Source organism: Microtus ochrogaster, chromosome 8 (assembly GCF_000317375.1).
Source record: "Microtus ochrogaster isolate Prairie Vole_2 chromosome 8, MicOch1.0, whole genome shotgun sequence".
NCBI classification, from domain to species: Eukaryota; Metazoa; Chordata; class Mammalia; order Rodentia; family Cricetidae; genus Microtus; species Microtus ochrogaster.
Window position 1 is genome coordinate 47,524,847 of NC_022015.1, and position 23,636 is coordinate 47,548,482.

Genomic DNA, 23,636 nt, shown 5'->3' on the forward strand with positions numbered 1-23,636 from the left:
TACTTAACACAGGGCTCAGTGAACCAGTGTGTGGGGTACTTACTTAACACAGGGCTCAGTGAACCAGTGTGTGAGGGGTTTAACACAGTGACTGAGTAACAGACCTTCACCTTCTCCCTTTCCTTTTCTTCCTTCATTCTTCCATACCATTTCTGAGGCTGCTATAATTTCTTTTATTTTCTTAATCCACACTGGGACAGGAACCAGGGGCGGGCCTGGTGTGTTCGGTGTCTCTTGTGATTACAAAGCCGCTCAGCGTTGTTGCGGAGGAGACCAGGGTGGAGTACAGACAGGGCAGAGAGATATGACTATGTGGATCCATGTGTGCAGTATGCACACGTAACGCACCCCATAACATGCATATACATACATGAAGCATGCGTCTATAGAGCCGCACAAGCAGTCACATCGACTGGCAACAGCAGTTGTCCCCAAAGTCCACAGGCCTCTTTTGCTCCCGAGGCCTTTCCACCTGGAGACAGCCTGTGACCATAAGTCGAGGAAGAAGGAGGGCAGCCACAGGCTGTGATGCTCAGAGTGCCAGTCATCTCTGAGCCCTGCAAAACTACGCTGTTATCTGGCCACAGGCTGATTTTCTGTGGACTTTCTCATTCTATACCGAAGGGTTTTATTCACAAGGATATGGGATTTATTTTTCATATATTTGTGAAATTCAATAGCTATCCACACATACATATTTGTAATTATATATATTTAACATTCTGGCGATTTTGCTGTTTTCACTGCATAAACTTGGTATAGAATTCTGCAATGTTCTCTAACGTCCAGCAGAGGGAGCGCTGAACAAGCAGTTCATAGTAATTAGACCACAGCATCCAGTAGGTTAGCCAGTCAGACGGAGTAAGTTGTTTTATTCATGGTTCACGTTTTTAATCCCACTCCAGAAATTCTAACCTTGCTAACACTGATGAAAAAGAGGGGAAAAAAAGGAAAAGGAAAGAAATTTCTTCAGCTAATTAAGTGGTACCTCTTAGCCACAGGCAACTGTAAAAAACCAGGGCCTTCTTATTCTCATAGAAAATAATTTATAGTTGTATGGTTCTATATCTGCACACTGAATCTATTCACACTGTGCATCACTTTGCACTATGGGTTTTGTTTTTATTTGTGTTTTTTTTTTCTTTTTTGTGACAGGGTCCTGCTATGTAGCCTAGGCTGTCCCTGAACTTGTGAGTCTCCCACTCCAGCCTCCTAAGTACTTGGCTGACAGACGTGCTCCATAATGCTTGACTCACCTTTTTGCTTTTTAAACTCATCTTTTGGAGACCAAGCCTTGCTGATAAATGAGGAACCTCTTCGTTCCTTTTGACAGCTCTGTAATATTTTCCTCTACGGATGTGCCAGCCTTCATTTCTTTTATCATAGCCATTTAGTTTTCCAGTCTTTGCTATTTTAAAGGACACCTCAGTGTCCAAGAAGGCCTATGTTGCTTCTTTAGCCTATTAAAGATTTGCAGGGATGGAGCCTGGTGATGGAGCCCAGGGGCTCGTGGTTGCTAGGTAGTTCCCTGTGGCTGAGCTCCCATCCAGCCATACGGCTCTTTGACGGTCTTTCCCAGACACAGTCCTCAGTGCATCGAGAATGGCCTTAGATGTGACAGGATCCTCTGCCACTGGATCGCACAGTTTTCCCAAGTTGTCCACTGCCTTCTTATGGCCCTCCTGTCTCCTCTGTCATGACTTCCGTATCCCCATTGTCCTGGCCTTCTGACTGCCGGGCTTGCTTTCTCGAGATGGCTGTGGGGTGGTGACCCATCTCCTCCCTATTTCCCTGTTACCTCTTTTGACTTGAACTTTCCACCTTCGTTGCTCCTGCAGCAGGTTCTTCACCATAGATGGGTTTTCAGTGGGAACAGCTTCTTTTTATTAAAAAAATAAAGTGTTTGTTTTAGCGATAGAAGAACTAGGAAGACGATAAGCTTCCCCTATGCCCCCACCTCCCAGAGATGTCTGCTGTGGATTCTTCACACACAGATTGCCCCTGAGATGTGGACGGTGGAAGGACTTTTGGGATGCAGTCCTTCGCACCCTCTGCGTGTAGGATACTGAGCCTGCATGAGCCATTCAATACGATCCATACCATAGATGCTTCCTCTTGTCACAGCCTTTGAAGGCATCTTTTCAGAATCCTTTGCATATGTATTTGTATGAATCCTATTTCATTTTTTTGTTACGTTTGCAGATTGCTTGGCCCCACACATTTGTTGTGGTTCTTATTGTAATGAAGCTACAGGCACATCTTTGAGGAAATGCACTTGTGGCCGGTCAGGACTCTGATTGTGAGGGGTCCTGGCTGGTCTGTGGATGCCTGCTCTCTGGGACTATTTTTTTTTTCTAGACCAATACTATTCTTCAATGTCCCTCACCCTCCCGCCAATTGTTTTCTTTTGTGACCCTGTTGTGAACTGGTGTTTTGGTCGGGACCACGGGTCAGGAAACAGGACCCCTAATGTTTTGTGGGATGTAAAGGTTTCTCAGGTTCGAGAGGATGGATGTAGTGGTTTCATGCTCTCATTTTACAGTCGAGAGAACTGAGGCTCAGAGAGGAGGAAGAATGCACTCAGGGTTATGCTACAGTGAACAGCCAGGCCAGGATTTGAACGCAGGGCTCTCTGTTTCTAGAGCTACTGTTCTTACTGTGGTTTTTTTTTTTTTTCTGCTATCCATTTGCAGTGCTGGGATCCAACTCAGGGCCTCACGCACAGGAGGCAACTGTTCTCCCATTAAGTCACACTTTAGCTTCCAGGTCTGTCCATCATGAAAGCCCACGTCCACTAGAGAGGCTCTTGAGCAATTAGTTTCAATTAGAAAGTCATTTGAGAGAGATCAAAGTGGAGCTCGGTTGGGGAGACAATGTTGATTTGCAGCGTTGCCAATTTTGGTGATGGAAACATGTCTGCCATAGCTAATTTTAGGCGGTCAATGGCCTGGCAACACACAGTTCCTGGATGCATAACAGCCAGCGCAAGCCAGTACAACCGTCCCTTGTAGCACTGGGCCAAAGGTTTGATTATCCCACAGGGCATGTGCTCTTTACATTCGGCTTTCCTATTGGTTAAGTCGCTAAAAATGCCACCATCCTTCCTAGATGAGGCAAGCACACACAGAGATGGACGAATCCCTTCTAGGAATTTGTGGCATCTTCAAGTTACCCACAGTTACTATCACACAGCATTTATCTCTCCACGAAGAGGTTGACTTTCCTCCCACAGAGTCCCAGACTCCAGGATTTCCCAGAGCTTAGGAATGAAGATCAAAAGGACAGCTAGTGGTGAGTGGCTAGGATGTGGTCAAAGATAAACGTTTGCTCACCAAGCCGCACTTTGTAGATTAGTCCTTGCTAGCAATCTGTAATTAGAGCCTGCTATGACCTGGTTCTAATCAATGAGGGAAATAGGTGGGCCGGGCCACTCTCAGGCATGTTTGCTGGAACTTTCTGAGACACCGGAGGGGAAAAATGCTTCAGAAGAACAAAATGCTTTATCAGCGACCGGGAAACTGTTCCCGTCCCCAGGTCTGGTAAAGCTGTCTCAGGAAGCTGATGTCTCACTGCCCCTGGACGTGGTGACATGCCGTCACCTATTCAGAAGGATCCCTGTCATTTAGCAACACTGGACCAGGACATCGTCACAGTGTTAGTGAGTGGGGCCCAGGGCCTTCCTGGGACTTTTTTAGTGGTAAAGCTGCCATCCTTGAAACTCAAGGGTCTTGGCTGCAGGACTTGCCTGGCAGGCCTTGGTGAGTTCTCCACCCTGGGACTCTGGGGAGAGTTGACAAAGAATGGTGGTGGCTCTTCCTCACTCTCATTATTGTCCTTCTGATTAGCCGCAGGGCTAAGAAAAGAGTGACCGCAGTGTCATTCAGTCTCAAGGTCACTTCCCCAAGCACACAGAGACCTCTGCAGCACTATCCGAGTGTGACCTTCGGATCCCAACACGGGTGTTCTAGCATTCTACCTGCGTCTGAGTCTGTTTTTTTTTTTTTTTTTTTAAAGTCCCAATGACAAGGCTGAAAACCCGGCTGGTAACACCTAGGCCGCTCCATTCTCTCGTCAACACCCTGTGACTTGTTCCAGGCTTCCTCGAGGTTGACCTAGGATGACTGAAATCTGGTCCTCATCATCTGAGAGGTGTAGCTAATTAGTGCTTGCTCTCTGGAATGCTCCACTCTCTTATTACACTCCTGACCTTGTTGTTAGGGGAAGAAGGCAGGAGAGATGTAGGCACTGGCGCCAAGCCTCCCCACTGTTAGTGGGAATGCGTTCCCCATTCACTACCCACTCGGTGCTGCAGCTGTGTGGGGAGGGTGTGCCGCGGCCGCGGCTTCACCTTGCTTAGCGAGCAAACGCTTTCCAACAACTCTCTGTTAATGCTTTGCATGTCTGATTTCATAGATCACAGAAATGGAAAGTGCAGTTAGGTCATGGACTTCATTGCTTTTGTCCAGCCGCAAGAAACATTCTCATCCGCTCCCAGACTCCCTTATTGGTGGGAGGTCCCCAAAGAAAATAAAACCTTTCTCATTGCAAAAACATCACATTGTGATCACAGGGGGCTGGGGGGAGAAGGAAGCCTGGGTGTGGTGCTCCCACAAAGGGGAACAATCAAAGTCTGATTTTTGCTTGCAAAATGCGTAGTCCAGTTGAAGAGACATGTAATCATTGGGGGAATCGAGTCGGCTCTGACTCTTTTGGCTCCCTGCACCTTTTCATCATCTGGACGCCAGATAAAATACAGATGTTCAGGGCAAGAAGCGCAGCGCCAGACTGTTTCCTTCTTGGCTTCTTCTACCTCTTAAAGCCCGAATGCCAGACCGACTCGTTATCAGCATTTTGGTTCAGCTATAATTCACAGAAGATATCCCAATCTGGATTGAGTAACTTTCTTCTTAGCCCTGTGTCGGAAACAGCCTAGGGTGCTCTGGCCTTTGGATGTTGTCTTAGGAGAACCAGATGTGCAGAAGTGTCATAGTGGACAGCAGCTATGACACCTGTCCTCTGAACCCAGAAGGGACCTTCCTCCTTGTCCTGTGTGGCCTCCTACAGCTGCCACTGTCACTGTATGGAGTGGGCTCTTCCCCAGAAATTTGGAAGCACCTTTATTTTTCATAGCGTAGCTGAATGTGAGTCAGACTGCCCACCCCCATAAAAAGGACTTGGGTTTTTAGCCTTCTCCAACATGGGGATGTCATAGAAAGATTATAATTGCCTCAAAGGAAGCCCATAGTGGGGTTGCAGAGGTGAAGAGGCCAAGTCTAAAAATGCAGAGAGGGATGAATACCAGTCCCTCACGCCTTCTTGAAGACCAAACCTTTCCCATATGCACCTGCAGAGTGCAGCACCCCTCCCCACCCAGCCATGCTGAGGATCAGACCCAGGGCCCCATGCACAGTAGGCCTCCACCCCAGACAGGGAAGGCAGCTTTCAGAAGGCCAGTGCCAGCTCTCCAGGAAGCTGGCCTGCTTAGCATCAGCTCCAGTGTGTCAGGGTCACTGAAAAGGCTGCCCTGGGGTTGAAGGTTTCCTTTATTGTAGAGATACATCACATGATAGAAACTGTTGTGAAGCCTTTGAGAAAATGGGAGGTAGGCCACTGCCCATGGTCCTGGGTCTCTTATCTCTAGATCAGTCACATCTTGCCTTCTGCTTTGCTCTTGCTGGCCACATGCCTACTTCAGCTTCCTACCTTTGTGTCCCATAAACTCCCAGATTCTGTAAAATAGACCTTCTGCACACTGTGAATTTGTATTTCTCTCATTGGTCAATAAAGACGGTGATTGGCCCCTAGCAAGGCAGGATAAAGTTAGGTGGGAAAAATCAAACAAGATACAAGAATGAAAAGTGTGGAATCAGAGAGTCACAGAGCAAGATGGGCACTCCAGACTGAGAAAAGGTACTAAGCCACGTGGCAAAGTATAGATAAAAAGGAGTTAATTTAAGTGTAAGAGTTAGCCGGTAATAAACCTGAGCTATCAGCCAAACATTCGTAATTAATAGTAAACCTCTGAGAGCAGGTGTGGAAGAGAAACACCCATGGACACCCTGAGACTTGGGGGTCTTGGAGCAATCGTGATTCTCCCTCAAAACCCTTCTCTCAGAAACAGGGCTGAAGAGGGAGGAAGCAGAGAACGCCCTGGGCCTCCCTCTGCCAGGTACGTACCATTCCGGAACTTGCCTTCCCCCTCTTGGGGCCCTGTGCGCCAGACACACGCCCCGTGCCACAGCTGCAATCCTTCTTGACAGCTGCTGCATTGGTTGTAGCCCAAGCCGGTACAAGTCTCACAGGCTCCGTGGCAGGGCTGACACTCTCCCAACTCTTGGTCTCCGTAGAAGCCAGGGCCACAATCCTGCACACAGCTGCCACCTTTGGAAGGTGGGAGAGGGGCACGAAGAAGGGTCTCTGGTCAGCTGGGCTTCTGGTGCTATTGAAGGACTTTTAGGACATTTTTTTTTTTTTGCAAGTGTGCAAATCAAGATGGCTTTCGGTTATCTCAGTCAAAGACTATGTTCTAATAAACGCAATACTCTTTTTCTCTTTTTAATTTAAATACGAATTTGCCCTCAGTTAAGGGCAAGGAACTTTGAATGAAGATTTAACACCTCCGAGCCTTACTAAACTACACATAAAATGAGCCTATGAAGAGAACTCTTGAGGCGCACGCCTTTAATCCTATCGCTTGGGATGCAAAGGCAGGAGGGCTTCTGGGAGGTTGAGGCCAGCCTGGTCTACCTAGCAAGTTCCAGGATTGCATAGATAGACCTTGTCTCAGAAACAGAGAGGAGGGAGGAACTGCTGAGGGGCTGAGAGATGGCTCAGGCCATAACGTGGTTGTCTTGCAAGCATGAGGGCCTGAGTTTGGATCCCTAAAACTTACATTTAAGTTGGGTACCCTGGGTATGGTGGGACCCCCTGTAATCCTAGTGATGGAGAGATGGGGGAGAGGCATCGCTCCTCTTTGAGACAGGTAGACCCTTGGAAGTTCATTGGCCAGTTAATCTAGCCTACATGGCAAAGTTCCAGGCCAATGAGAGTACCTGTCTCAAATGAAAGATGGAGGCAACCCAAGGCTGTCCTCTGACCTCCACAAACATGCCACACACATGTTCATGCACAACTGTGTACACACAGAAGGATGGGGCAGAGAGGGAGAGAACGTGAGCTGCCCACTCATTGAGTGCTGTCTGTAGTATTTTCCACGCTCAGTCCTCAAGCTCACGGGGTTGTTCCAGTTCCTGGTTGGAAGGCTCCGTAACAGTCTTCCCCAACTATCTATTTCCAGCAACATCAATGAGTTCACCAAAAACCCAAGACAATGGAGCTTTTTCAATTATATAGCGTACATGAGTCTGTAACATGACTTTTATCAAAAACATAAAGTTTTTGCTTCAAGCAAATGGCTGTGACTCCGAATAGAATAGCCCAGGTGGCTTCAGTTCTAAAACATTGGTTTTCGGGTCTCCTCCCCATAGCGGTACCTGCTTTTCCTACTCAACATCAACTTGGAGATCCTTGTGATTAATTAGTGAAATATGAACGACACTTCAATATGAACTACAGGCAGAACTGGTTCAGGCTGATGTTCATTTTCTAACATTACAGTTCCTCCATGGACCCTAGGGGCCAGCACACAGAGACCCTGAAATCATCACAGGAGGACTTGTGTTGCAGTGATGGCCTGCTGGGTCCCCAGGGGGCCACCGTTGTCCAGCTTACCCGAGAGAAAGAAGCCCTCTTCACACCAATAGCACTCATGCTGGTTGCAATTGCCGCAGTTGGGGCCACAGGCTCTGCACTCCCATTCGGCACTGAAGGTCTTTTCAGGACAGACTTTATAACAACGCTGCTCAAACCTAGAGAAAATGATGCCGTGTTTCCATGAGATGAACTGGTGTTGTGCTAGTAATCACCACGATCTGATTCCCTCACGCTCATTTATCTGTAGTGTGGTGAACAGGCGATTGGTTGTCAAGGGCAGAGACCTGCACTTGGCCTGTCCTGCCCAATCAAACCAAGCCATTCACTACCTCCTCTGGAGCGCTGAGGGTCCCTTTATTAGGAGAGCTGGGAGGAGGTTGGGGAGGAGAGGGTCACTGAGACCGATTTATTTAGGGCTAGTTGTTAAGTGTCAGTTCATTCGAATCTGTACACAAATCCCACAGGGAAGCCATTACTTATTTTTAATGTCTACATAGAGGAGACGGGCAGGGGTGGCGCACGCCTTTAATCCCAGCACTTGGGAGGCAGAGGCAGGCAGATCTCTGTGAGTTCGAGACCAGCCTGGTCTACAAGAGCTAGTTGCAGGACAGGCTCCAAAACCACAGAGAAACCCTGTCTCGAAAAAGCAAAAAAAAAAAAAATGTCTACATAGAGGAAACAATGTTCAAGCCTCCAGTACGCAACATCTCCTCCATGGTAGGACCACGCAAAGTTTGTTGGAATAGATAGCGTTTGCTGTTCTCTTCGGAAGTCAGAAATGGCCCAGTGTTGATTTCAAGTAGATCACCAGAATGTCTGTGGCCAGATCATTTAACAACAGGGAAATGCCCTGACAGCAGCACATGGAAACACATGCCTACACCTATGCACATCTGGACTCTTGCATGGATGATCCACTGTGCTCATTGTACAGGAAGCTATTGTAACTCACTGGGAGATACAGTGCGGTGAAGCTGACTCTTGCCCTTGGGCAAATTTCCAAGTTTCAGTACACCATCGGGGGGATGTTTGCATCCCCTCTTAACAGCTTATATCGTACGTCACTTCATCAGCTACTGGATGGTGCTAAGTAGTCTGAAATGTTGTGAACGTGTGTTTCTTGAAACAGTTATCTCATGCTGTGTCTGTGTCTTCGCATGATAGGATACGCTATTTCAGCCCATTTCTTTCTCAGGGGGTTTTAGGAAACACATTCATTGATGATCTGGGGACTGTCACATGTCATGGGGCAGGAGAGGAAGGAGATTTTTTTTTAATGTGCTCTTTTGTAGTCCTGAGGGTCAAACTTAGGGCCTTGCATAGTGAGGCAAGTGACCTCCCCCTAAGTTGCACCCTTGGCCTCCTTCTCTCGGAAATGAAGAAACTGCATGAATGAATTAGGAATAATCTGATGAGAGAGTGATGATAGAAACTGGCCAGCCATTCCAGAGACGCCAGATCACAAGCAGAAGACTAAGTACAGAACTGGGGAGGCGGCTCAGCCCTAGAGATAATGGATGCCCTTACAGAGGACCTGCAGCCATGTGGCAGTTCACAGCTGTTTATTCCTCCAGTTCCAAGGGATCCTGTGCCTATTTCTTCATGTATGCACAAATACACACAGGCACACATATATGTATGAGTGCAAGCCAAACACTCATACACATGAAATAAAATAACATCTCTAATCCTCACCCCCACCCAAAACTGAAAATGTTTGCAAATTAAGAACTTTCTGAGAACTGACACAATGGTGCAAATTTTTGTTTCATGCACAAAAATATGTTTTAATTATCCTATAAAGTGATGAATCTCAGGTCATACACCTCAGGTAAATATGAATATGGGTTCTAGTTTGAGACATGGCCCCCATCCAAGTCATCTCAGTTATATGTAACCATTCCAATATCTGATAACAGTTGTGAAATCTGAAGGGTTTCTCTCCGAGCGTTTCAGCGGACGGCTCTACAGGGGACTCACGCTGGCCTACCCTTTTTGGCACACTGTATCTTCCCTCCCGTTTCTCATTGCTTTCACCAACTTTCCGCCTGCTAGCCTGCTCTGAGATTCTAGAATCTGCCAGCTATAGGAGGTGGTGACCCGCCAAAGCAGAGAGATGGGTCTGCCACTAGTTCGTGGTGCAGAGGGCACCGGAGCCTCCCTTTATCCTTTCTTTCTCTCCTGGACATAGAAGAGATCTCAAGTTTCTCACAAACGTGGTGGAAGATGAAGGAAAGTGGATGCGAGAGTCGTGGGTGGTCGAGCCGAGCCGAGCCCATGCAGCCTCTGTATTGCTCTGGCCTGACCTTCCCTTTCATTTTCCTGTTTGTCTTGGTTTTCTTCTTGCACAGTGATACAGACGGGATGGGAAAGCAGCTAGGACAGGAGGTGATGTCGAAAGTCACGGACCTGGCTTTTATAGATTTGTAGTGGGGAATATTAGTCTGATGTTTATCTGCATTTCATTTTAGCTAGTGATCCATGTCTCTCATCACCCAGCGGGCGATTAAGAGGTGAGTGTCTCACCTGGCTTCCCTTGGAGCATCTGATTCTAGTTAGGGACAAAGTCCCCATGCGGGCATTGAGAAGCAGCTTTCTTCAAGGCAAACATATTCTCAAAGCCTTGACAAGCAAGGTCTGAATGTTGGTGAACCATGGCAAGATTCCTAGACACCAGTATCAAGATGGATGACTTCCAGGATCAAGAAAGGGAAGGCTTTCTTTCAAGGCAAGAAAACATCTGGACTCTTACCACCAAATCCAAAACTCAGCCATTAATAGCCCACAGTTCCTTCAGGCTGCAGGGACGCCGTGCTTCAACCACTGGAGATAGGATTAAGTCGGTAATGCTTAAACTGCAGAAACAAAGAGGGCTGGACTTACATGTAGTATCCTGCAGCGCACGAGGTACAGGCTCCTGGATCATCTGGGGAAAGAAATCACAATAATGAGAAATTATGATCGCCGGGAGTTTGGTATTTGGAAAAATGGACTTTGGAAAAGTTACGGTTGGAGGCAGCTAATCTTTGAGTGTATCTTTTTATGAAATGTACTGCCCAGAAATGATATCTGAACAGATTGCACCATTTTAATTAGTTACATAAAGCACATTGAAATTTGTCTTTACCAAAGGTAGTAAAAAATGAGACTTCTCATAAAAAATATAAAACAAAACAAAACAAAACAAAAAAAAAACCCCTTGGCTCCACTTTTAACAAAGCATAGGCCTAAGCTACCGGGTCTTCAAATTCCTGATCAGTACTGAAGACACAAAGTCCAGCATCCTCCTGGCCTCTGCTAAGGGTAGGCACAGGCATGTCACATGCACGTTTGAAACTTGATACCAGCTTCTGCCCCCAAGACACTGAGTTCTCATCCATTTCAACAGATGATCATCAGCAGGAAGGATTGCCACTGGGGAGTCTCCTTTGGAATCTGAACAAACATTATCCCCAATCTGAGCACCCATTTAGTGTGTTTCGCTTCATAGCACTCAGAAGGATGCTATTCGGTTCTCATTAGTTGTAATGACTCAGTGTGTTCCTCTTGGCTCAGAACAGGATTCCGAGGCACAGCTTCCCTGAAGAGTTAACACCTTTGGTCTGTATCCAGAGCTGCCCAGAAGATGTCCCTCTCAGATCTGGTTTCCAAGGGGATTTTATTGCCTTTGCTGACCTCAAGTTCCTTCAGCAAGGACCTCGGGCAGTTTGTCCTGCTAGTCAATCTATAACCCAGTCTTGCTTCTTCCATTTGCACAGGAGATGAAGAACAACTTCTTCCTGCATGATTCCTTTTGGTTTGTGAAGATTTTAATGCGACTTTAACTTTGGTTAAACTAAGCAACTATGACCTTTGAACTCGGTGAAAAACTATCCTTTCTAAACTGTTCAAGGCTGCCTCTCTGCTTATCTGGAAACCTGAAGTTCACAGGATAGAGACATCCCCACCCCAAGTCTTTATTACAGGCTTGTCTTGACGCTGCCTAGTGAGGGATGCCACATGAACTATGCATTGCATATTGTACTAAGACATGGTAGCAGACATTACTTCTTGAAGAAGTTCTGCTACCTCAGAGATAACCAGGGATTCTCAGAACTTTCTAGAAAGAGCCTGATGATGGTTAGAGAAAAGAGCATTGGCTCTGGAGTTGGGATAACCTTTTCTAGTTTGAAGGTTTCAGTTTTATTTATTTTTTTCTAGACAGGGTCTCACATTTTGGTTTTGGTTTTTTTGAAACTCATTATGTAGACCAGGCTGGCCTCAAACTCACAGAGATCTGCTTGTCTCTGCCTCCTGAGTGCTGGAATTAAAGGCGTGCAACACCACCACCAGACTTAGTTAGAAGGTTTTAATATAGGCTTAAGTGTCTTGTGAACTTGCACAAAAATCATCTTATATTCTGGGTCCTGGTTCTTACAGGTATGAACAGGTTGAATAAGATAACTGATAAGACTCTGAGTGCTGAAGATTCCAGAACTGAACCTAGTTGGAAACTCTGGCCCAATCAAGATCCAGACCCACTTTGTCCATGAATGTTGTACTGGAACACTTGTACAGTATCAGCAGTGGGTAGCTGTAGCACAGACCCAAATTCGGGCTCTTTGCCGCTTAGCAGGAAAACTTTGTAAATTCTATCTATAAAATTAGCAGCTTGAGACTCCATTTAGTTTTTTCTTTTTAGGGTTAGAACCATACATGTTTAGGAACCATTTATTAAGTTTCTTATAGTAGAAGTTTAGTTGGAAGGGTCGAACAAGAGCCAAAGTAGCCAGACATGGTGGTACCTGCCTTTAATTCCAGCACTCAGAGGCAGAGACAGGAAGATCTCTGTGAGTTCTAGGCTAGCTTCTTCATAGAGAGTTCCAGGCCAGCCAGAGCTACAATAGTGCGACCCTGTCTCAAACAACAACAACAACAAGAAGTCAAAATAATCAAGGAGGAAGAGACAGTTCTGCAGGAGACTGTGGTGATGCGTTCTGCCAATGAATGCTTTTAATGTCTAAATCAGTGTAGTTTGTAGTAAGGTAAAGTAAAATAGGGTGATGAAATGAGCCTAAAGCTAGGCTAATGAAGCAGACCCAGGCACCCAAAGCTAAATGCTGGTGAGAAAGAAAGACTCCCGGCCCTTCTTGGAAACCCTATGGGGATGCTTTCTACTTCCATTCTGTATAGAATGGGGACTGGGATATATTTTTAGAGGTGCAGCGTTCCTGGTGGGCACGGAGGCTAGTTCAGTTCCCACTAGGAGTCTGTTTCTGCATTCACATTCCTTTCCGTCCATCTTCCCCCTACCTTGCTTCTACTCAGCTTGCCTCTGGGCAGCTTGATTTTCCCTGCCTGTCCCAGTGAACATACTTGATTCTGACAGTTTGGCTAATTTAGCAAGGGCTGGGGGGAATTCTAATCCTGTTCACTAATGTTCTGGTCATCTCTTCCATCTAGGAACTTAATGAGCTTGCTCTCTGTTCCTTTAAAGCAGGTCGCTCATGAAAATGTTAAATAGAACCAAGCCTCAGAAGTGTGCATACCAATGTATTTGAGGGCAGGGACTTTTCCAGCCTGGTTGCACAGAGAATTTGCTACCTTTATGACAGTTTGAGCACATGAATAATGAAAGGCTGGGAACTGAGGCTCCTAATAGCTTATGGATGTATGCCAGTTATTATTATTATTATTAATACCAGTTGTTCTAAAAAATGAGAATTATTTTAAGTTTTTTCCACCCCCAGAAGATCTACAAGTTGGTCATGAACTAAATGGATTTAACTTGACCACTGAGAAGCAGCTGTTGTTGGATTAAGGAAGAGGGTAACAGTCTTGAACTTGGAAGGTGACCCTGAGGGTGACTTCAATAGTGGCTTCTGGTGACTGTTGTCTGAAGTTGGAAGGGGCAAACGACGTAGAAACAAGCTAGAATTCTAACTGTCTTGGAAGAAGCTACTTAAAGTCAGACGTTTAACCAGCTCTGGTTGTTTGATCTTGTCAAATTTTTGGGTTGGGGGCATAATTTGAACACTCAGAATTGAGAGAGAGCTTCAGACATTTGGGGACAAAGCTATCCGAAATGGTGGCTCGTAGTTGCTCACAGACTATGAAGGAGAAGCTACAAGCCAAGCCTGTTGAGGATAGGACCCGGTTTTACTTTCCAGAGAGATTCAGGTTGTCTTCTTTTCGTGAGGGAAGATAGGCAGGAACGTAGTGTCCACTCTACCTTGAGAGCTCTGCACCATTCTTTGGGTCATGTTTTGACTATACCCTTAGGGAATTATTGTTACTGGACCTCATCACAAATGCCTGTCTCCAAGGAAACATTGGCAAATGTTCTCAATGGCCCAGTGGTCAGTGATAGGGGATGCTTTGTTCTTAGCAATGCCCACAGCCTTTCTCATTGAATGTGAGCCAACAAGGGCCACGGGGGACTTAAAAACTTAGTACCTGTAGGTTGCATTAGAAAGAGGGATCATTTAAACTGAGATGGAACTTTAGCCATTTCAAACTGTCCAAGGAATGTCAACTTACTTTTACAACTTGTGTAAACTTTAGGCTCTATAACTAAGAAAGCATATATGTTAAAATACCATAATTTGCTTTTTCAATTTTTTTTCTTGCATGGCAACTTCTCATTTAAGTGGAACAGGAAACTCAGTATCTTAAGGGCCATCTTTTATTATAGAATATATGTGTGTGAATTAGCCATGGATTAGCTATTTGCCTACATAGAATTGACTCTGCAGGATTATGGGGGAAGTTTATGTCTGGATGCTCTTACCCTTCCTTTGGCTGATTTCCCCCTGATAGCCAGACCTTAGTCTCCCATCCTCACGCAACCTGGTTTGTGTCTCTCCTTACTGTGAGGCTTACTAGTGTTGCTCAGGAGAGGACTAAGGGGCACACTAAGCCTGTGTCCTTAGGTGAATGGTGGGTCTCCAATTCCTTCAGGTGTTAGTCATTTGGTAAGTGACTTTCACTGTGACTCTCTCAGGCCAGACCTGCAAGTGTTCTATAAAACATCACCTATTCTCTTGTAATTTAGCATTGCCCAGTGCCTGCTTCTCCCAGCTGATCTTAGTGTCTCTGTCACTTTTTCTGGTTCAATCACTGAGGCTTCAGTGGTCTCATGACTCAACTTCAGAATCCTGTGACCAACTTGGCCAGGAACTCCACACTTAGGCAAGTAGTAGACCAAAGTGAATTTCGTTTACCTTTCCTGGATTTTTAGCTCTAGTTATAAATACAAGCTCCATCAACAATGGGAATCTCAACTGGTAATCTTTACGCTTTTGTGATGGTGGATTAAAGAAGGTAGTATAAATTGTGTGTGCATAAATTATTTATTACTAATTGTCATCGTATATTATGTACTATTGCTTGAATATTTCCAGATATTTTTAAAAGTGTGCTGAGTTGGAAATTTGAAGAAGATAGCATAAGAGTGTGAACATACATTTTGGTGTTTTTCTGTTGTCTGCTGGATTGCATTGAGCAGTCACCTGTCTGTGGAGACCAATGTCTTAGACTCCGTCTCACGGAACGTTACGTCTCACGGAACGTTACACCTGAGCTCCTGAACTCACATCTAACCACGACAAAACCCATGTATTAACGTTTGGCGTTTTAAGTTTATCCATGGCTTTCTGGTGGGCTCATTCATCTTCATGTGTGTAAAGGCCCGCCTTTGGCTTCCAGCGCTTCCCCGTTTATGGATAGACTAGTTATTTTTTAATGAACTTGTTCACCTAGCATCTCAGGTCAGAAGAGAAGTGGGAAATAGAGTTATAAAAGATAGGGTTTCGATGATAAGATTAGATTGTGCTATTCCCACCTCGCCACACCCCCGACAGTCTTAGTTGATACACTGCTTCATCAGAACAGATTTCCTAGCTGAAAATGGTGTTCACATCGCTATGAAAACCAACCAGACTGCTCATCTGTCAAAAGAGAGGTGAACGTGCAGGTAACCGGAGTCAGCAGACAGCACTGGCACCCTTTTCCTCAAGAGCATTTAACATGGGGTGTTTTCCTGACAGCCCTGTGAAAGACAGCATTCAGTCATGTTCATGGATATAGTACACACACACACACACACACACACACACACACACACACACACACACAGAGCTTTGTCAAAACACCATCTGATTTTTAGGTGTGTATCATATGTGTGTAAAAGGTCTATGTTTCCTTAACAAATCACAACAGGATTTATTAAAACAGAAGAGATTAGTAGGAAAAGAAAGATACTAGGTTGCCAAGGTATGTGTGTATTGTTCTAGTTGCTTAAGAAGCTGAGATAAAAGTCCTTGATCCCAGCCTGACAAAATAGGGAGTCTTTGTCTAAAAACCCAAATCCAAACTCAATCCCCAAACACAATCAAAACACCAGGGAAGAAAAAAAATGCCTAGGCCTGGGCACACATACGTGTGCACACGCACCAAATAAATCAATGTAATGGTTCTCAAGTTTAATCAAAAACATGGAGAAATGATTAAGGAAGACATACTGATGTTGGTCTCTGGGCCCCATGTTCACCCACAGGAGTAGACACTCATGCGCTCGAACCCAAACAAGCCCACTTCTGCTACGTGTTGGAAACTGTCCGCACAGATCTGCCCTGAGCTAGTTGTCATTTGGTTTGCTCTTTATTTCCCGCTTCTTCCCTGCCCATGTCTGCTTTCTCATTTTCTCATTTTGTCCCCCAGCACTTTCGAATTTCTGTACCACTAAGACCTGGTGCTCTTCCAGGGACGGGGTCCTAATTGACCCAAACGTTTGTGCAAACTCTTTGGATAAAATTCACTTTAAGACAGATTTTCTGATAGGACTTTGCGAAGAAAGCAGAGGACTGGAAAACTAGCTACTAGCAGCTCTGCCTCAGACTCACAGACAGGGTTGGACTGTCACTAGGGCCGAGATGTTTCCACCCCTCCTTCCTGAGCACCTACATATGCCCCACTGTGATGTTCCAGGGCTCTCTCCGAGGGCACAAGCGGCACTGGAAGCAGCCAACACTTCAGTTGCTTAGAGATCTCTCGAAGCATATCTCTGAAGCAAACTGTCCATCATGCCTAGTCTCCCTGAGCAGATACGTTTTCGGTTACTGTGCAACACTGTCACATATACAGGAGAGTCCCTGACCTTCTTCAGCCCACCCGGGATAACCGATTGGCTAAGAGATTTATATGCCCAAAGAGTGTAACTAATTATAAGACCCAGATAACACTAAGAAATACATAAATTCAAATAGGCCTTGTACTTAGAATTGCTTCAAACAATTATCATTCAAATATAAAAGAGATTTTCTGCCAGTGTTGCCAGTGCTGGCTTTTCTGGTAGGTGCAATGGAGCTGGAATACAAACTATTTGGTTAGAGGGACTGTTGAGGGCTTTCCGTCATTTGGTCCTCACTGGTGTCCAAGGACCGTGAATAAATATTTGAATTGGCAAGAACGTAAATCATGCAGCTGACAGTGGGGCGCAGCCGCCCTGGAGAGGTGCAGCAGGAGAAGGGACCTGAATAAATAATCAAAAGCATTGTCTACAAATGTTGGCTAAGAGAGGGCTCGGTGTTCCTCGGGCTCCAGACTTGACCGAGTCCTCCAGTTCCAGTCATGGATGCCACAACAGGTAAGCTCCTTGTGGATCTTTGTGCTTCCTGAGCCCAAACAGGCAGAAGGGATGAATGCTAACCCCTACAAGGCTGCTCGCTGCACTGTATCCATGAAGGGATTCGTTTATTGTGGAGCTCGCATTTTAGGGGAAGGCATAGCTTTTAAAAGCAGACAATGTCTTAAGCAGTTTATTTATTAATCTGCTTCTGAATTATACAATAAAACATACTGCTTGACAAATTGTTTCCAAAGTAGGTAATTATCAGAAGGCAAGTGAAATATCATCCTTTTTTTTTTTTAACAAATAAGTCACATCAACACTCTAATGCAAGCTTCGTGAAGACAGGTTTTGTTGTCCTGTACGTTCAGTAGTAAGGATATTACCTTAGCTCTAATAAAAAAGGAAGACTCACAAGGAAATTTAGCCATTCAGATACGGACTGCAGAGGGCAGGGGAAGCGAAGGGAGACCTCACCTCAATGAGCTAGTGAGAGAGAATGCCACCCAAGAACAAACATTTGATGAGAGACTGGAATCTTATCAAGGACATACCCACAGGAAATTCGGCAGACGGAGGCCAGGGAAGCCTGACCTGTTGAAGGAACATCAATTAGACATAAAGGACCAGCAGAGGGAACCAGGTATAGCATGTGATTGTAATCCCAACACTTGAGAAGCTGAGGCAGGAGGATAAAAAGGGCTGAAAGTTCAGGGCCAGCCTGGACTTAGCCAAAAAGGATAAGGATAAAGATGAGAAGAGGAAGGAGGAGGAGGAGGAAACAGAAGCAGGACAGGAGAGGGTGAGAAAAGGGAAAGAAGATGGTGGCATCAGCCACGAGGGCTAGAGTGGAGAGAAGAGCGGCAGGCAATGAGGCCATGCTCACAGCAGGATCAGGCAAACAGAGTCATTCTCATCCCTTCCCACCTTGCTGGTCATTAAACCCATGATCTCATACATGGCAGGGAATAAAAAAACTACACCACTAGCTCAAATAGAGTCATACCAACTAGCATAAAAGTTTCACCACCTATTAACGGGAACCTTTATACAGATAGAAAACTAAAGGGATCTGTGGGTACTGTGTGGGCAATGACCCATGCATCTGAAGGAACACTCACAGCTGCTAAACCCAACTAGCATTCCATGTTCCGCACGTGAGAAACATGTTTTAGAGAATGATAGGGTAGAAGAAATGATTAGGAGTAAGTTAAGACTGTAGTAAGAAAATCCAGATTTGGGAGACATCAAAGAACTAACATTTGAGGACATGATGTTGAGGGCAGGATGAAGGAGTGGAGTGTCTGTCTTGGCTTGAGCCTTAAATGGATGAGAAAAGAGGAGGCACAGGCTGTGGTTTGGACAAGAACAAATGCCTAATAAGTCATGTATTCCAGCCACACCAGTTGTGATAGGCTAAGGAGCATCCCTGTGGTCAGTAGTCTGTACTCTCAAGGGATTTGCAAGCTGCTGGGGAGAGAACAGTAATGGCCAAGGCTGGAAAGCTAGAAACTGCCATGTGGCAAATGATAGGACAGAAAATGTATCACGGATCTTGTGTGACAAGATGTTTTGTTCAGGGCCTGAAAGAAATCAAATTGTGTGCTTCCTCTTCTTTCCTCACACTTAGTTGGCCTGCAGTCTCTCTCTCTCTCTCTCTCTCTCTCTCTCTCTCTCTCTCTCTCTCTCTCTCTCGTGTGTGTGCGTGTGTACATGTGTGTTGTATGTCTGCGATGTGGGGTATGCTCGTGTGTAGTTATTGCAGTGGAGCCCAGAAGACACTTGAGGTGTCCTGCTCTTTCTTTTTGCTCTCTAGTCCCTGAGTCACAGCCTCTCACTAAAACTGGAGCTATGCTGGTCACCGACAAGTCCTAGGTCCTCCTGTCCCTTCCCACCATCCTCTAGCTCTAGAGTTCCTGGTGTGCTCATGACCATTTTCTGTGGGTTCTGGGATTTGAACTCAGGTCTCCATGCCCGTACTGCAAGCGCTCGCATCCACTGAACCATCTTCTTGACCCTTTACCTCTCTTCATGGAAAAATTTAGGGCATTCTTATTATACTTAGGGTTTCCAGATAAAACACGGAGCTCAGGAACCGGAGAACTATGAAATTATCTTAAAGATGAATGAAAACTAGGAGGAGTCAGCAAAATTCATCTGGGCCTTGGCTTTGGCATTGGGTAAGTTAAACAAAAACAAGGAAAGAAGTTTCCTCTGAAACTCTGGAAGCTTAAATTGGATTTCATGAAGCTTAAATTGGATTACACTCAAATTCATGCTCAAGAAAACCAGTTTACAGTGGTTCCAGGTAGATCATGCATCAAGGCAACTGAGAGGGGCAAATGTGAATTCCTCTAGAAAAACACAATCTCAAATCTCACCTTAACACATTCTTTCTCACTTGTACAATTTCAAGGAAAATGGCCACAGTTTTCAGGTTTTCCCTGTTGCCTGGTCTTCGTGCACGTGAGACAAGTACACTGTTGTTGACGGATGTCCCCAGCCCCATAGTTAAAAACATCAGCCACAGAGGAAAGGCAGTCACTATGAGAAAGTGGTGGAGGAAGCAACCAACAGCAGAGTCGGAGCCGTAGAGACTTCATCTCCTGAATATAAACTTCAGTTCCTGAATATAAACATACCAACCTATCCAATAGTTTGACAGAAACAAAAAGTCTCACAATCTAAAGCTTCCTACCAGTTTGGAAAAGAGCCAACCACATCTTCTACCAGAGAAACTCATAATTATCTGAATCTCAAACTTGGTAGGTAAGTCAATATAGTAAACCAGGAAGAGAACAAAGAGAATTATCTATCTAGACAATGCAAGATAGAAGTTTCAGCCCACAGAGACAAAAGAGCCCCGGAAGAAGAGCCAAGAAACAAGGAAAGTGAGGAGACCCAAGAGATGGCTTATTCAGGAAAGAAATAATTGAGAGAATGGGGAGGGGCAATGTTGAAGGCGAACAGACAGCTGAGGGTTTAGAGACTTGTTACAAGGCGTCAATCAGTTACAGGAAGTAACAAGAACATGTGTTATTGTTATTTCTTTAAATCTGCATGACAATCATAGGGAAATTACAAAATAAACCAAAAGCAGCTATTGACCTGTGGGGCAGGATAAAGGGACACACAGTTGGTAATAAGATAGGCAAGAGTTGAAGAAAAGACCTGCAAGTTTGGAGAAGAGCATTAGTCTTTTCAGAAAGCCCCCAAAGCAGTGACAGCAAAATCTTAGAAATTGTGATGAAATTCTGGAACTAAGAGGAATTCCTCCAGGAGAAATGGAGGGTCAAGGGCCAGTTCCCTCATCATGTGACTGTATGAACATTGTTGTTTCTCTCAAGCCTCTGGTTCATCTGCCAGAGAGGGCCTTTTTTCCTGTGTTACCAATAACAGCTGCAGTAGTTTTCTGAAGTTTACCAAGTAGGCAGTGAACACTAACGATCTGTCCCAGCTGGGAAATATATCTTACTTACTTCACTAGCCACAGTGCCAAGTCCTGTGCCCAGACTCCTTCATTCCACACGTATATTTTGGAGCCAGGTTCTCAACAATTATATATTTTAAAACTACATTTATTTTGTATGTATATGCATACATATATGACCATTCTTCCAACATCACGTGGGTCCCAAGGATTAAACTCAAGGCTGTCTGGCTTCTGCAATAGCTGCTATGACCCTCTGCGCCATCTCACTGGCTCACAGATATGCTTTGGGTCCTAACACATGCTAAGATGGCTGTAGCCATTCATCCCTAGTATAATGTGGAGCTCAGAGTCGGGGGGCATGTAGCAGGTAAAGGGATCTTACAACAGCTCTTAGAAGCAACAGAATGATGGGTAGGAGAAGAGGGGCTAAGAAGGGAACAGAACACATGTGCCCTTGAGTAGGGGGTGTAGTAACAGAAACCCATGAGCTGAAGCCCTTGTGGATGTCAAGACTGGGAACTAAAAGATGAGTTGGAGGAAGACAGACAGAGGGAAGAAAGGCTGTCCCATGGGCAAAGGGCCGAATGAAGGTGGAGGGACGGACAGCTGAGGGAGACTCTGCAAGAAGAAATAGGCCCTAGTTTCCCACATCCCCCAGTCTGCAGATCTGCAGGGTTATAAAGAAAGGATGTCAAGGCTATGAGAGTAGATGGCAAAGGGTTTGGGAGAACTGGGGGGGCGGAGCCCATGTCAGGGTTGAGGAAGCCGAGACAGACGTGAGCGTGCTGAAGAGATCAGTGGCGGGTCTGAGAAGCCTCTGTGTAACTCTGACAGGGAGTATGGACTCTTCCTCAGGTCACAGGAAAGTGTCTAAGATGTGGAAACAGCTGCCACTAGGTTCTCATTTAGAGAGAAGCCCATGTTATAGAACAGAGGATGCATCTAGAGAGTGGAAACGGGCATTAGTTACATGTAAGGAGATGTCTGAGGGTGCGGTCCATCATGATTGGGCAGACGGGAGTAGGAGGCAGCCAGCCACTGTTTGCAGTCAGGCAAGCAAAGGCGATGAATGCTGGTACTCAGCTCACTTTTTCCTTCTTATTCGGTGGAAGGCCCTAACCTGTGGGATGGTGGGGACCACGTTAGGACGGGTCTTCTTTGCTCGGTTAGACCTTCCTGGAAACACCCTTAAAGAGAAACCGGGAGGTGAGTTCCAGCGATGATTTCAAATCCCTCTAGTTGGCACTGAAGATTAGCCACCAGAGAATAGAGAAGGGCTCTTAGGTCACCGTAGCACCCAGGTAAGACCCACTTCGGTGGCCAGAAGTCACATGTTTCATAACGATGTTTTGGCTAATGATGGCTCACATCCATGGTGGGCAGGGCGTATGAAGTCATAGACAGTTCAGTCTTTCTAAGTATACTCTATGGGTACACAACTATAAAATTGCCTAAGGACACCTTTCTTAGATCATGTCCCTTTGTTAAATGTCTCAACCCCGATAACTGTTGAGATGGGCAGTAGACAGAAAGAAAGCAAGCAGAAAGCAGAAGGGTGTGACAGCAGACACCTTTAATCCTAGCACTCAAGAGAGTTTGAGGCCACCTAGTCTATGCAGAGAGGTCTGTCTCAAACCAGGAAAAAAAATTAGGAATGGTTCTAGACTGTTGGGAATGGAATTATGACCCTCAATGCCATGCGCAAGTGCTAACCTTTAAATGGGACCTTGCTGGTCAAGTTAAGATTAGGGTGGGCCTAATTAGTGCCGGGCGGTGGTGGTGCACGCCTTTAATCCCAGCACTCGGGAGGCAGAGGCAGGTGGATCTCTGTGAGTTCGAGGCCAGCCTGGTCTACAAGAGCTAGTTCCAGGACAGGAACCAAAAACTATGGAGAAACCCTGTCTCGAAAAATCCAAAAAAAAAAAAAAAAAAAAAGATTAGGATGGGCACTAACAAAGCCAGTGGCTCATTGCCATTTAAGAAAGCCTTGTGAAGACACAGATACGGAGGCACAGAAGGAAGAGGCACATGATACCACGGAGTTAATGCCAAAGATTGTCATCAGCCACCCAGGACTAGCAACACGTCCAGTAAGAACCTCTCTCAAGATGTCAGAAGGACCCAACACTACCGACAAGAGGCTGACACCCGGCACCAGACTTCCACCCTCCAATATAGATGGAGAATACACTGTTCCTGCGTGAAGACCCTCTGAGTCATAGAGATCTGATGGACCACTAGTTAACCAAGTCCAGAGTGTGGAGGAGGAATAAGGCTTCCCAGCATCTGGGCTTGAGCAGCTATGTGCTGCTCTATTTGAAGCCATGAATCTCAGGGTAGAAGGATTGTGCAGCCATAGGCTGGAGATGCCAGCAGCCAGAAGGCACTCAGGGTGTTTACTGAGTTGAAGATGGTTCACCCTCATGCAAAGGGAGAAGAGCTAATGGCCCAGCAGGTAAAGCATTTGCTACAAAAGCTGTATGACTTGAGTTGGATCCAGAACCCACGTCGTAAAAGAAAACAACTGACTCTTCCTACAAGTTGTGCTCTGACCTCTGTATGAGCCCCCCCCCCACACAGACACACACACACCACAGAAGTATATAAATAAATAAATGTTAAAAAGAGAAGAAAAATGTTTCTGAGGGCCACTGCTTAGCCCCAGTATCTGCTCATGTCAGTCAATTGCTTAGGTAAGTTGACTCAGGGAGTAAAGGTGCCTGCCCCAAGCCTCACAACCCGGGTTTGATCCCCACAGTCCACACGATGCAAGAAGATAACCAATTCCGAGTCGCGGCGGCGGCGGAGCGACACAGCGCTGCAATCAAAAATAGGCTCTGGGGGACCGGCGGCGACAGAAGCAAGCGGAGGGGACCGGCGTGG

At 45.7% G+C, this 23,636-nt stretch overlaps 1 protein-coding gene across 1 annotated transcript in view; it reads right to left on the minus strand.

The window, feature by feature from the left end:
- Pcsk5 (proprotein convertase subtilisin/kexin type 5) overlaps positions 1 to 23,636 on the minus strand; it is a 418,822-nt gene that overhangs the window by 30,742 nt on the left and 364,444 nt on the right. Inside the window, exons 25-28 of the mRNA XM_005352026.3 lie at positions 10,597 to 10,639; positions 7,732 to 7,868; positions 6,178 to 6,381; positions 1,799 to 1,879 (exon numbers count right to left, since the gene is read on the minus strand). Of these exons, the coding sequence (XP_005352083.1) occupies positions 1,799 to 1,879; positions 6,178 to 6,381; positions 7,732 to 7,868; positions 10,597 to 10,639 (465 nt within the window). The remainder of the gene's footprint in view (positions 1 to 1,798; positions 1,880 to 6,177; positions 6,382 to 7,731; positions 7,869 to 10,596; positions 10,640 to 23,636) is intronic.